Below are 14,186 nucleotides of genomic sequence, written 5' to 3' on the forward strand. Positions count from 1 at the left end.
ATTAGAAAATGATGAAGGGAAAAAAGCAAGAAAACAATTCAGACAGCATTGTAAGCTTAGAGCAAAAATATGAATCTATGCTCATATTTGTAGCCAGGAAAACCTCTCAGATCACACCGCAATCTCTCTAAAGCCCCACTGACAATGCCTGATTAGGTGTATGACATTAGTGATTTATAACCTATTGTATTACAGTATGCATAAATAGGAATGAATTATTAAGTTTTTCAAGCGGCCTCAAGTTGCTGTCCATTGCAGAGAGAACAGCCTCATCACAAGCAATTGTGGGCTGAGAATTAAAGATTCAAGAGGTAAGAGGCAACTTAAGTGGCAATCTGTTCCCTGTAATTCTTAATTTAAAAGAAAAAGAGGTAACCAATGAAACCTGCTACCAGTGAAAGCAGCAATCAATTGCAGACTGCTTCCAAAAGACTAAGAAAGCCTTCTCAGACTGACATCAGTTATAAGCATCTTACAATTAAGCATCTAATGTCCATTGCACTCCCCAGCTTACATCAAGAATCTACATGTCCCATTCAGACAAACTCTCACAAGGACCATCACCCTGTGTTCACTTGCCATGTGTTCCACAGACACAACGCGGCAGAGGGAAGTGAAAGATGAACTATTACTTGTTTTCTATTTCATCATTTGTATTTTATCATTATTAGGCAAACCTTGATTTAAAACCAAAGTAGAGTGTCACAACAAAATACAGCATAAGGAATACTGAAAGTACGAGACGCTTTTGGCAGCAGAGATTTGCTAGGAGTCCATGCAGAACACAAGCCACGGAGTAACAAAGCCTGCAGTGAGGCTTACACAGAGGTTAGGAAAATAAATCAAGCAGTTTGAAACGTGATCTGTACAATTTGTTATGTGATGACTTGGAAGAGCGTGCCTTAGTCTGCTCCATGAAATGGAGCATCAGGCCAAGACTGGCCAGTCAGCCCAACTAAAACACCCACAGCATCACAGGGAGACAGCAGCTGAGGTCCAGAAAGCACCCATCAACATGACCCTGTGTCTTACAGGTCTCCCTGGGTCACGGTAAGTGCAAAACCATCTTGCACACATGGTGTGTACTATATAGTCCCCAGGCAGTGGGACAGTATCTACGCAATGAACAGCACAGATCTCCCCTGTGGAACGCTTTATGAATCTTCTAGCCATGTTGTTTACATTGTGTTGCCTGCTGGTCTCTCAAAACCCAGCATCCCACTAGGAATCAAGGATTGCATCATAAGATATATTTCATTATATATTCTTCCAGGGAAAAGAAAAGTTTAATATGAAGAGAGAAGGGGGGACTGAGTAACCTGAATGTGTTTTTAAGATTAGAATCAACCAGGCTGGAAAAGCCCTTTAAGCTCATCCAGTCCAACTGTTCCCCAGCCCTGCCAAGGCCACCCCTAACCCATGGCACTGGGGCCTCATCTCCATGGGGTGTGAACACTTGCAGGGACGGTGACTGCAGCCCTGCCCTGGGCAGCCTGTTCCAATGCCTGAGCACCCTCTGGGGCAGGAATTGTTCCTCAGCTCCATCTAAACCTGCCCTGGGGCAGCTTGAGGCCGTTTCCTCTTGTCCCATCCCTTGTTCCTTGGCAGCAGAGCCCAGCCCCTCCTGGCTCCATCCTCCTCTCAGGCACTTGTAGGGAGCCATCAGGTCCCCCCTGAGCCTTCTCTTCTCCACACTGAACCCCCCAGGTCCCTCAGCCCTTCCCCATCACACTTGGGCTCCAGGCCCCGCACCAGCTCTGCTGCCCTTCTCTGCCCCGCTCCAGCACCTCAAGGGCTCTCTTACAGTGAGGGGCCCAAAGATACCTACATACAAGAGCAGCTCTCAAACAGGAAAATCCAAGTCCAGCAGAACTAATACTCAATCACCAAGAGAACTTAGCTCAGACTAGCAGACACACACAATGCTCTTCCCTCATCTGACAAAGCAAACAACCCGGATAGGGCAATCAGAATGCCTTACAAACAACAGAACCAGCACGGAGTCTTCTCTAGCATTATACATCATCCTGTAATAAAAAAGCAGTGCTTAATGCTCCTCTCCCTGTAGGGACACACTCAGGAAGTTCAAAAGCAAAAGAAAAGCCCTCAGAGCGTTACAGTTTAGTGGGGAATTTGCTCTCAACTTGATTTTAAAGCAATATAAATGCAGATATTACTGCTCAAAGGAAAAAAAAAACACCCAGCTTTGTGCTGACACACCAAACCGAAGCAGCTGTTGGGCAGGAGTTGAGCACTGGGCCAAGTCGGGTTGACATGAGCAGCACCTCTGCCCCCCTCCTGTTCCAGCAGCACGTTTCTGCTGACATGGAGGGGACAGGCTAGAGGCCAAGCAGAGGGAAACAAAGCCAACTGATGGCAGTGTTCGCCTTGCTTAATAAAAAAGCAGCAAAAAGAAAGAAAAAAACACACACCTTTGGAGTTTGCCAAAATAGACAGTGTTGTTCAGAGCATTCCAGTTTCAAGGTCTTAAAAGCATTTTATAAAGATGGTATTAAAACAAAAGAAGGGGGGGAACTACATAAAATTTAGGCTGCCTTTTCAACTTTCAGGAACAAACATGCAAAGGGAATAAAGACCCTCGCCTATTATGATTTTCTTAAATCAAATTACATTGAATCCTGCTGCTTTACAAGCCTGGATTTCCAAAGGGTCCTTAACGCAGCCTTTTCTTGCTGCACCAAAACTAGCATGACAATCCCTTGTAAAAGCCCCACTGAGCGAGGCTCAGCTGCAAGAAATCACTAATAAAAGTGTCTCAAGCATTCCACTTTACAGCACCACTGTGAGCTGCCGCATTAAAACCAGCCATTGGCTCCAAGTCAGCTTTATTAGATCTGCTTGACTTCGAGTTTCAGGTGAGGCCCCGAAAGCCAGAGCATTACGGCTTTATTTATACACACCCATACATTCGGCTTGTTGGGGAGTAGCTGAGATGTGCAAAGCTCTTATTAAACTACAAACATAATGATTTCCAAATCTACACTATGTAGAAACTCCAACAACCCTCAATGACAACACCTCACAGAGCTGTTTATAGATTGAGAGTTCCCGGTTTCATTTGGCATTTAGTGTTCTTATTATCTTTTTACTACAGTTCTCAACCTTTCTCAGCAAAGAAACTTAGGTTTCCCCTGAGCTCCACACAGGAATGGTTTTATATCTTCTAGTTCAGCAAGTAATAATGGTCTGAAGGACTGCACGGGCTTTCACTCACATAGGTTTTGCTATTAAAAACACACACAAAAAGCAACAAACAAAGCCCACCTCTTCCATTAAATCCTAAATTCCTCCTAATCCTATCTAAATCAACTGGCTCAAACTGTAACAAAGGTTTATTTATCCCTTTGCATCAAATAACTGTCTTTGTTTCATTAGGTTAATTTTCTTCCCTAGACACACAAAGGCATTGTCAAGGTTCACTCGCTGAAGCCAGGGGCCTCAATTAGAAATATCTGGACCTTCAGTTCAGTCCAATACAGAGTGCCAAACCGGATTTAATCCAAAGCTATTCAGATGGAAGCCACACCAGGTGGAAGCTGCTCATCTTTTCAATTCACAGTGATAACGATAGCATCATAGAATGGTTTGGGTTGGAAGGGGCCTTAAAGCTCACCCAGCTCCAACCCCTGCCACTAGAGCAGCTTGCTCCAAGCCCCTGTGTCCAGCCTGGCCTTGAACACTGCCAGGGATGGGGCAGCCACAGCTTCTCTGGGCACCCTGGGCCAGCGCCTCAGCACCCTCACAGGGAAGAGCTTCTGCCTCAGAGCTCAGCTCAGTCTCCCCTCTGGCAGGTTAAAGCCATTCCCCTTGGCCTGTCCCTACATCCCTTGTCCCAAGCCCCTCTCCAGCTTTCCTGCAGCCCCTTCAGGCACTGGAGCTGCTCTCAGGTCTCCCCTTCAGGAGCCTTCTCTTCTCCAGGCTGCCCCAGCCCAGCTCTCTCAGCCTGGCTCCAGAGCAGAGCTGCTCCAGCCCTCGCAGCAGTTCCATGGCCTCTTCTGCACTCACTCCAACAGCTCCACGTCCCTCTTGTGTCCATCTGCTATTTTAAGTCCCATCCTGAGCCCAGTATATCCTTATCCATTGGTTTCTCTGCTCTCCCTCTCAACTCCGAGGAGGATGGGTGATTTCTTTTATCCATATACAACCTTGATGCAAAAGGATGCTCAAAAAATACAAGAGATTTTCTTCTTTTATATGTATAAACACTAAAATTCTAACAGGTCGAAAATTCCTGAAGCTCTAGAGACAAGCATCTGAAATTCTCCATTTATGGAAGGCAATTCATTCTTAAATTCCTAGAAACAGTCTCCCTTGTCTTAGATACATACACAATTGTGTTGGTAAACATTTCTAAACCTTCCCTGCGATGAAAATGCAAAAAGGCAACTTCCCACTGGTGCCTTCACACCACAAAACGCAGCTCATGCAGTCTCTGGCATTTACTAGAAAGCAGTAACTGTAAGTATATGGAGAAGTTCATAGATGAGACATCACCCTGTCACAAAGCTGACAGTGTAAAGGCCAGATCCTCAGCCCATGAGTGAAGTTAACTGCAGGTATCTGCAGTATCAGCCCCAAATAACACAAGAATCTCAGAATCAGTTAGGTTGGAAAAGACTTTCAAGCTCATCCACTCCAACCCTTCCCAGCACTGCCAAGGCCACCCCTAACCCATGGCACTGAGGCCTCGTCTCCACGGGGTGTGAACACTTGCAGGGACGGTGACTGCAGCCCTGCCCTGGGCAGCCTGTTCCAATGCCTGAGCACCCTCTGGGGCAGGAATTGTTCCTCAGCTCCATCTAAACCTGCCCTGGGGCAGCTTGAGGCCGTTTCCTCTTGTCCCATCCCTTGTTCCTTGGGAGCAGAGCCCAGCCCCTCCTGGCTCCATCCTCCTGTCAGGCAGCTGTAGAGCATCACTCACAGCACAGATACATCTTTCCATGGTCAGAACAGAATCTAAAGGTGGCCATAGGGCTGGCACAAAGCAGAGGGAAAATTTTGCCCTTACTCTGGCCTGTTCTGCTGACACATTAAGTCCTGGATACATTTCTCCTTGAATTACAAACATAAGCTATCAAGAGGGAGTGGTCTGCTGGATACTATTGAGTATCACACAACCCACCAGAGCTCAGGAACTGCTGACACCAATCATTTACATGCTGCGCATGGCTTTGGTATTGGAAATGCCATACAGATAGTTTGTGTTTTAGAGTACTAATTCCAAAACTCAAGGAAAAGCTGTGGGGAAGAGTGGGAAGGGGGAAATATCAAGGTGAAATTAAAGTCCTCCAGAGCAGTCTGTGGCGTGATTAAATCTCAAAGAGACTTTGCAGTCAGGCTACTTCACTGTTAGTCGGGTACCAATTTGGCATAAAGAACTAAGCTAACAGGTTTTCTCCAAAGGCACTCACATAGTTCCTGATGCCAATTCCACTAACTGGCCCAATGTCATTAAAATCCCAAGGCACCTTAATAAAAAACACCTTTCTGGGATAACACCATAAAGCAGCAGGGCTTTCCATTTAACACAAGCAGGCTTCCCCCCACTCTTCAAAAACCAAAGCACCAAGAGAAAAATGCAAATGGGATTTATTTTTATCGCTTTGCTTTTTATTTGAACACTTCAACAGCAGCCAGCTCTGCTCTAAAAGCACTGGATCTTCACCTCATTCTGAAAGATCTGTAAAACACCGGGCATCTGCTCAGCTACCTGTCAGCTGCCATGCAGGACCAACAGACTCTGTGTGAGAAGGGGAACGAGAAAGGTGGAAAATCTTCTCAGTGTTAAAGCAATTCTTACGAGCACAGGTTCAGGTTAGAAACCAAAGTGAGTGAAACAGAGATCAAGCGCAGTCCGAGCACACAGAAAAGGAGCAGCCCTTCACCAGCCAACCTTTTTATTATGCCCTGAGATAAACTGATCATCCCAAGGGAAACAAAGCAAACCAAAACTAACAGCAACAAAAACAAAAAGAGATGGAAAATTAATAACCTTAAAGTAAACCACCCAAGAAATGCAACCCTTTTCATTTCATGCGATGGGGCCTTTATTGATCACATCTCTCTACCTCAAATCATAGAATCATAGAATAGTTTGGGTTGGAAAGAACCTTAAGATCATCCAGTTCCAGCCCCCTGCCATGGGCAGGGACACCTCACACTAAACCATGGCACCCAAGGCTCTGTCCAACCTGGCCTTGAACACTGCCAGGGATGGAGCATTCACAACCTCCCTGGGCAACCCATTCCAGTGCCTCACCACCCTAACAGGAAAGAATTTCCTCCTTATATCCAATCTAAACTTCCCCTGTTTCAGTTTTAACCCGTTACCCCTTGTACTGTCACTACAGACCCTAATGAAGAGTCCCTCCCCAGCATCCCTATAGGCCCCCTTCAGATACTGGAAGGCTGCTATGAGGTCTCCCCGCAGCCTTCTCTTCTCCAGGCTGAACAGCCCCAACTTTCTGAGCCTATCTTCATACGGGAGGTGCTCCAGCCCCTGATCATCCTTGTGGCCTCCTCTGGACTTGTTCCAACAGTTCCATGTCCTTTTTATGTTGAGATGTATGACAAGCTCAAGCATATCTGAAAGCTTTTGTCTCCTGGACAACACCAAAAATAATCCTGAAGAAATTATTCCTCTGCAACAGAAGCCCTGAAAGAGGAATTCTTCTTCTTCTTCTACCCCTCCTTCATAAAAGACATCAGCAAGTCAAAGATTTATTCAATAACCAACTGTGGTAGTTATTTAACACCATGGCTTGCTCATACTGAACCTTAAAAGCCTGATTTCAAGACACGTGCCATTTGAATAATACTTGTGCCCAGTTCACCCTCCCCAGCAAAGCCATACCCTGCCTGACCCTTGTCAGTTTTTACATGTTATCATTTCTTTCTCCTGCAAACAATCCAGGGCATGGCTCAAGTGTAACACAAAGAATGGTTTTGGATGGACTTCCTGTGAAGTTGCAAGATGTGCTTTGTGCTTAAGAGTTCAGTGAACACCAGCCTGAAACACTGACCAGTGGCCATGGGAGAAGCTGGCAATGAATATCCACTATATTTTACTCTAGGTCACAGGGTAATCAGCACTCACCAACTTAAGTTTGCTTCATTCAGAGAGGAGATTAATCTTTCAGTGTGTGGAGAAAGGAGATAAAGAGGCTGAGTAGGGTGGGCTGAACAATGCTAAGTCAGGTGTATGTGACTGTTTAAAGTTACTGAAGCTGCTTGAAGAATGAGCTTGAAGAGACGGGCAGTTTACAGCTACACATCAATTACTACATTATGAACCATGTCTGAGTACAGAGTGGTGAAAGCATTATCTTAAAGTATCACCAAATAAAATTATGAAGCCCCTGGGGGGTAATGGGAAATCAGTGGCATTTGACAATTCAGCCTCACATGGAATTACTAGGACAAAAAGTTACTACTCCAATTCCTGTGGTTCAGGTCACACACTGAAAAGCTGGACGAACACCTTTGTTGCCATACCCTTTAGTACTGCAAAGTGTTGTGTTCTAAATACTGCAGCAAGACACTCACTTGTTCCTAAGTACACCCACTTGAATCCCAAAACCTTCGGAAGTATTTATTTTAAATCTGAAGGCTTCACTTTTGTCCAAGCCACAAATGCTTTATTTAACTCGACTGCAAGCTCTAAATCCACGCCATTTACTATTATTTTTCAGTATTCGCCTTTGGAGGTATTTTCAGCACATCAGCTGAGCTATATACAAGGGCTACCACATATCTGGCCTTCATCAATGACTGTCCCTGGAATATTCCTGCCCATTTTACATGGTATTGGAGAAGCAGTCACCAGCACTCACCTGAGCACACCTTCCCAACTCCGTCTTGCCGAGGTACTGAAATATCTTCAGTGCCAGTTCATAAGGCAGCTGGACATCAAAGAAAGGAACCTCATTTATTTCATTCTGGAAAGAAAGAAAGAGACAATAATCTGTTAGGCTTCCTTAATGTACAGCTAGGTAGTAGCTAAAGTTACCATGGTATGGAGAAAGGACGTCGTGTCCTCAGTGCCACCAAAAAGGCAAAGGTAATTCTGCCTCTCCCTCCTGTAACAGCACATCAGACAAACCAGGCTGGCTAAAGGTACTCAAGCTACTCTTCTCTCTGAGTAACAGCAGGTAAAGGATGTTAGAAGGCAGAGTGGAGCTAACAAGCAGACTGAGGAAAAATGTAAGGCTTATGTATAGTCAGATGGCAGTGAAAGGCAAGATACAAGTCCCAGTGAAACAGTTTGTCTAAGGTTTAAGCATCAAAAAGACCAAACAAGTAGATCAAACTGTGAAGACATATGCCCAGTATTAATTTCACTCACAAGGCTTCAAACAGATGATGGAAAATGAGTATTTTGACATAAAACTGAATGAAAATCATGTTGCAGATTCTGTCTTTCATCAGTAACATAAAAATGTCTTTTTAATATGTAACGTGCTGGAAGAGTTGCTGCTTTAACTGATTATGTATCTAAAGAAACAATTTAAAGCCAAAGAATCCATCACTTCACCCTAACAACTAAATGCAACACATATATGGCATATATAGATGCTTTCTGGCTGTTTTAACTACATAATTATTAAATCTTCTTTCTGGAGGCATCACATCAAGTTTTGTCTCCCTCATTTCTGCCTACTTATTCCAAGTTTTTATACTACATAATAAGAGAGTGAACAAAATCAGCCCATTCTGGGCATTTCTATGTCACCCATTCTGATGGTTTGCTCTCTGGTGTTTTTTCCTGGTCCCTGTACCCTTCCCAGGTGGTTCTGAATGCCTGCTCCCCATGCACAACATCAGCTGCTCAGTTACAACCTGTCTCCATCAGAAAACAGGCAGATCCCAAATCAGGATCATCCTCTGCACCTTAGCACCTCTCTAGCCCCAACACCTTTGTTTCTTTGCAGGTCTTTTCTATGTTCCTTACTTATTTAAACCTGGACCCTTGGCAGTACCCATGAAGTAGGACATACAGGCAGTGCTGGGTTTATTAAAAGTAGTTACACAGGAAAAACCATTGCAGAATATGGCTGCATGGAAGTTTTTAATGGAAAAGGTATTCTAACACCTAATATTCAGTAATTCAAATACCTCAATACCTAAAAGGGGTCTACAAGAAATCTGGAGAGGGGCTTTGGACAAGGGCCTGTAGGGACAGGCCAAGGGGAATGGCTTTAACCTGCCAGAGGGGAGACTGAGCTGAGCTCTGAGGCAGAAGCTCTTCCCTGTGAGGGTGCTGAGGCGCTGGCACAGGGTGCCCAGAGAAGCTGTGGCTGCCCCATCCCTGGCAGTGTTCAAGGCCAGGTTGGACACAGGGGCTTGGAGCAAGCTGCTCTAGTGGAAGGTGTCCCTGCCCGTGGCAGGGGTTGGAACTGGATGAGCTTTAAGGCCCCTTCCAACCCAAACCAGGCTGGGATTCTGTGATACATTAGGTAAATGTTTAGATAGCACAAATACGGGCAATGTTCCCATTAGGTCTTTTTAGCAATACAGCACCATCTATAACTGCTGGAACCTTACACTCATTCCAAAGTTACTTAAACTAGGACCTGCCGCCAACCTCCTCTTCCCCTCCCTCCTCATCCATAATTTTCCTGCACAAACAGCTCCGTTCCCTCTCCTTTCCCTCCTCATGAGGACCACTGGCTCCACTCCCTGCTGTGGATTTGCAAGACGACTGTTTGCTTTCAATGCGATTTAAATTGCATCCATTTCCAAAGGGGACACCAAAGGAAAATATCAAAGGAGCTCTAGCACACATCTCTGGCCAGATGTGAACCAGCTCCAGGAACCATTTCAGAGCAACACACTGCCCAAACAAATAAGATGAGCCATTCGGCAAGGCTTATTAGCTCGAGGCTTATGAGCTCAGGCACAGCACCACTATGAATGTACTGCTTCCAAATTGGACTTGACTCACATCCAGCCAGCAGAACCTGGGCTGTCTGCGTGCACCCAAAGGTGTCATTGGAAGGACAGACTGCCTACAGACAGACAGTACAGCCACAATGGTCAGGACTGACAGCCCTCACATGAAAAAGGAGGGGGAAAAGCTAAAACCAGATGTACAGATTTCATTTTAACTGACCTGCAAGAGCGTTTACAGCCCAACTGTAAGCACAGACCTGCCACAAAGCACAAGCTCCTACTAATCCCATTCTAACGCAACCTTAACCTTAGAGACAGACCAAGGTCTCCCCTTCCCACACCCCCCAAACCCACACAGCTTGGCTTCAGCGCAGCGCTGCAAACCAAGCGGTAACGTGAAGTCAGCACCAGCCTCTCTAAAAGTCTACTGGAATGAATCCAAAATCCATCCCTCTGAGACCGATTTGGGCTCCTGTGTGCTAATGGAGCACTAATTCTGTAAATGGATTAATTTGTGCCTCGCAGACAGAAATTTAATCTCTTCCTTTTAATTCTTCGAAGCAAATAGTAATTAGTCCCAGTTTGGTTAGTCAGAAGCGAGAAAATGGGTTTCCCCCCTCGTTTTCCTGCGCTGTAAATAAAACCTCTATTGCATTTAGAGGACTCGCCAAAATACCGTTGATCTGGTTCAGAACTGTATTTAAGACTATTTCCGAGTTAACTCATTTATTTAATGAATTAATAATGGCGTTGTTACTACACTGCCATGTCCCAAGGCAAACCAGTCTGAAGCACCGCACCTGCATCAAACACCCTAAATAGGAAACAAAACCGTTCTGAAGAGAAGAAGCAAATGCCAATTCGCAAGAACAAACGTACATTTTGGAGGGATAAAACCTTCTAAGATGGAATAAGCGGAGGGGACAAAGGAGCCACAGGAACCCGAAACCCGGGTGTCCCCCTCTGGCCCGGCATCCGCTCCCCCCCGCCCCGCACCTCACCCTGGCCCCGCCGCGGCCCTACCAGGTCTCGGATGAGCTGCCCCAGCAGATCGTCGCCATCGCCGCCTCCATCCCCCGCGGGCTCCTCAGCGGGGCGGGCGGGCGAAGGGCTGCGGCGGGCCGGGCCGGGCGGGGCGCCGCCGTGCAGCAGGCCGCGGGCCAGCGCCAGGTAACCCGGCTCGGCCTGCTCGGCGCTGGGGCGGCTCCCGGGCCCCGCTGCCGGCCCCGCTGGGGGCTGCCCGGCTGCTGCCGCTGCCGCCGCCGCCTCCCGCCGCCGCCGCTTCGCGCCCCCCGCCAGCTCCTCCCGCCAGCAGCGGCGGAACAGCTCCAGCTCCGCCGAGCCCTCGGCCATGGCGGTGGGGCCGGGCCCGGCCCAGCCTCCCCCGCGGCCCGGCCCGGAAACCGCCCCCTCTCCCGCGCGTTCCGCCGCACGAAGGTTCCTACGCCCGACGGCGCCGCCATGTTGCGGGCCTGAGGCGGGGTGAGCGCCGCGCACCCCAGCACACGAAGGGCGGGATGGAGGCCCCGGGCCTTGGGAAGCTGTCGGCGGCCGAGGGAGGGCCGCGGGCAAGGCTCTACCGTGAGGCCTCATGGGGGAAAGCTGCTCCCAGAAGAGCAGGAGAGGACGCGGAGCGGGAGCAGGAGCGTTGCTGTGGCACTGGGCGATGGGCGCCACTTGGACCACGTCTTCCAGCCGTTTTGTTGGCCGAGGTTGAAGCAGAGCTCGTGGGCAGCGGCGGTCGTGCCCGTTGTGCGCCCCAGGAAGGTGCTGTGCGGGTCAGAGCATCCCAGTCACACCCGCTGGCTTCCACAGGCACTCCCATGGCACGCTGGGGAGGAGATGACCTCCACTATCAGCCCATCTTGTTGCTTCAAGGCTGCGTTTCAGACGATGGCTGAACCCAACATGGCTGTGGAGCCGCTGTCGCCTCAGCTGCCGCCTTGAGGGGAGGAAAGGCCGCGGATATTCATCTTCAGCACCAGTTCTGTGGAGCCCTGGAGGAAGCAGGTAAGTGACACTTGTCAATGGAGACACTCGGATGGCTGCTCCTTCCCTGGTGCACAGCCATAAAACACATGGCCCGTGCTCCCAGCTGCAGCCTGTGCCCGGGTACATCCATCCAGCCTTGCGTCCGCCTCTGAAGCTGCCGTTCCGCACCCTCAGTGCCCACTTGCTGGTTTCTCTGCTCGGTAGCTCGTGGTTGGCCATGCAGTTTGAAAAACCCAATGTAATGAACACAGACACTGTGGATGCTGGGAAACCTGAGCTACCTCAGGGACTCCTCATCGGGAACTGTAGCGATAGGACAAGGGGTGATGGGTTCAAACTGAAACAGGGGAAGGTCAGGTTAGATCTTAGGCAGAAGCTCTTCCCTGTGAGGGTGCTGAGGTGCTGGCACAGGGTGCCCAGAGAAGCTGTGGCTGCCCCATCCCTGGCAGTGTTCAAGGCCAGGTTGGACACAGGGGCTTGGAGCAAGCTGCTCTAGTGGAAGGTGGACACAGGGCTTGGAGCTGGAGGAGCTTTAAGGTCCCTTCCCAAACCATTGGGTGATTTCCATCATTCTGTGTACAAACCCTTCGAAAAACTTTTATTCCCTGTGAAACAAATCAGTTGGACACAGAGGGTGGCCTGCCCCGGGGCATGCACTGACCGTGGTGAGCCCTGCCAGCGGGGGGTCTGCGGAGCAGGAGCTGCCCCTTCATCAGGATGGATGCGTGCTCCAGGCAGGTAGATGTTGGGAAGAGAGCGAGCCCCAGGAGGGTGTCCCCCGCCCCCTCTGCAACACCGGGGTGATTTGCTGAGGGGGTGGCAGCAGCCTCCCTGCGAGGCAGAAGGAAACGGGCCAGTTTGGGGTGATTCCTGCCCCAGAGGGAGCTACAGGGAGCCCCCGCTGCTGTCCCAGGGCTGATGTGGGATGGGGGGTCCTGCGCAGGGGGTCCCAGCCCTGCCGCTGTGCACTGATGGCTGTGGAGACTCTGCATAGCGGCGGGTCAGTGCCTGGGGGCTGTGTGTTCCTGCGTCGGGCACCCAAAATGTGATCAGCATCGGTAATGCTTTGGGTGATGAAATCCACTCCAGCTCTGCGTAATCCCCTCACTGCCCCCCTGCATCTCCACACTGCCCCCTCCATCCCTCACCGGCAGCTGCGTCCCCACACTGTCACGTGCATCCCTACGCTGTTCCTCTATCCCCATGCATTCCCTATATCCCCACACTGTCCCTATGTCCCCATGCTGTCACCTGCATCCCCACGCTGTCCCTCTATCTCCACACTGTCACCTGCATCCCCACGCTGTCCCTCTATCTCCACACTGTCACCTGCATCCCCACGCTGTCCTCTCTCTCCACACTATCACTCCATCCCCACGCATTCCCTATATCCCCACACTGTCCCTATATCCTCACACTGTCCTTCCATCCCTCACTATGAGTGTCCACACACAGTCCCTCCGTCCCCACGCTGTCGCTCCATCCCACACACTATCCCTATATTCCTATGCACCTCAACGCTGTCACTCCATCCCACACTGTCACCTGCATCCCCACACTGTCCCTCTATCCCTGCATTATCACTCCATCCCCATCCATTCCCTATATCCCCACACTGTCCCTATATTCCCATGCAGTCACTCCATCCCCATACTGTCACCTACATCCCCACGCTGTCCCTCTGTCCCCCACTGTGTCTCCATCCCTATACTGTCACCTACATCCCCACGCTGTCCCTCTGTCCCCCACTGTGTCTCCATCCCCATACTGTCACCTACATCCCCACGCTGTCCCTCTGTCCCCCACTGTGTCTCCATCCCCACTCATTCCCTATATCCTCACATTGTCCCTATATCCCCATGCTGTCACCTGCATCCCCATGCTGTCCTTCCATCCCTCACTATCATGTGTGTCCACACACAGTCCCTCCATCCCACACTGTCACCTGTGTCTCCACACTGTCCCTATGTTCCTATGCTGTCACCTGCATCTCCACGTTGTCACTCTGCATCCCTCACTGTCCCTGTATCCCCATACTGTCACCTGTGTCTCCACGCTGTCCCTTTAGCCCCATGCTGTCCCTCCATCCCACACTGCCCCTTTATCTCCTGACTGTCCCTATATCCCCATACTGTCTCCACGCAGTCCCTTTAGCCGCATGCTGTCCCTCCGTCCCACACTGCCCCTTTCTCTCCTCACTGTCCCTATATCCCCATGCTGTCACCCGTGTCTCCACGCAGTCCCTTTAGCCCCATGCTGTCCCTCCATCCCACACTGCTCCT

The 14,186-nt window shown here is 49.3% G+C and overlaps 1 protein-coding gene across 1 annotated transcript in view; it reads right to left on the reverse strand.

Annotated features, from left to right (window-relative positions):
- FBXW8 (F-box and WD repeat domain containing 8) overlaps nucleotides 1–11,280 on the reverse strand; it is a 53,986-nt gene extending 42,706 nt beyond the window's left edge. The window contains exons 1-2 of the mRNA XM_057414638.1: nucleotides 10,936–11,280; nucleotides 7,854–7,958 (exon numbers count right to left, since the gene is read on the reverse strand). Coding sequence (XP_057270621.1) covers nucleotides 7,854–7,958; nucleotides 10,936–11,265 — 435 coding nt within the window. The 5' untranslated portion in view covers nucleotides 11,266–11,280. The remainder of the gene's footprint in view (nucleotides 1–7,853; nucleotides 7,959–10,935) is intronic.
- Nucleotides 11,281–14,186: the final 2,906 nt, after the last annotated feature.

The sequence above is a fragment of the Pezoporus wallicus genome, unplaced genomic scaffold, assembly GCF_028554395.1.
Source record: "Pezoporus wallicus isolate ANWC-B61680 ecotype Strahan unplaced genomic scaffold, APGP_CSIRO_Pwel_v1 contig_10548, whole genome shotgun sequence".
In the NCBI taxonomy this organism is placed as follows: Eukaryota; Metazoa; Chordata; class Aves; order Psittaciformes; family Psittacidae; genus Pezoporus; species Pezoporus wallicus.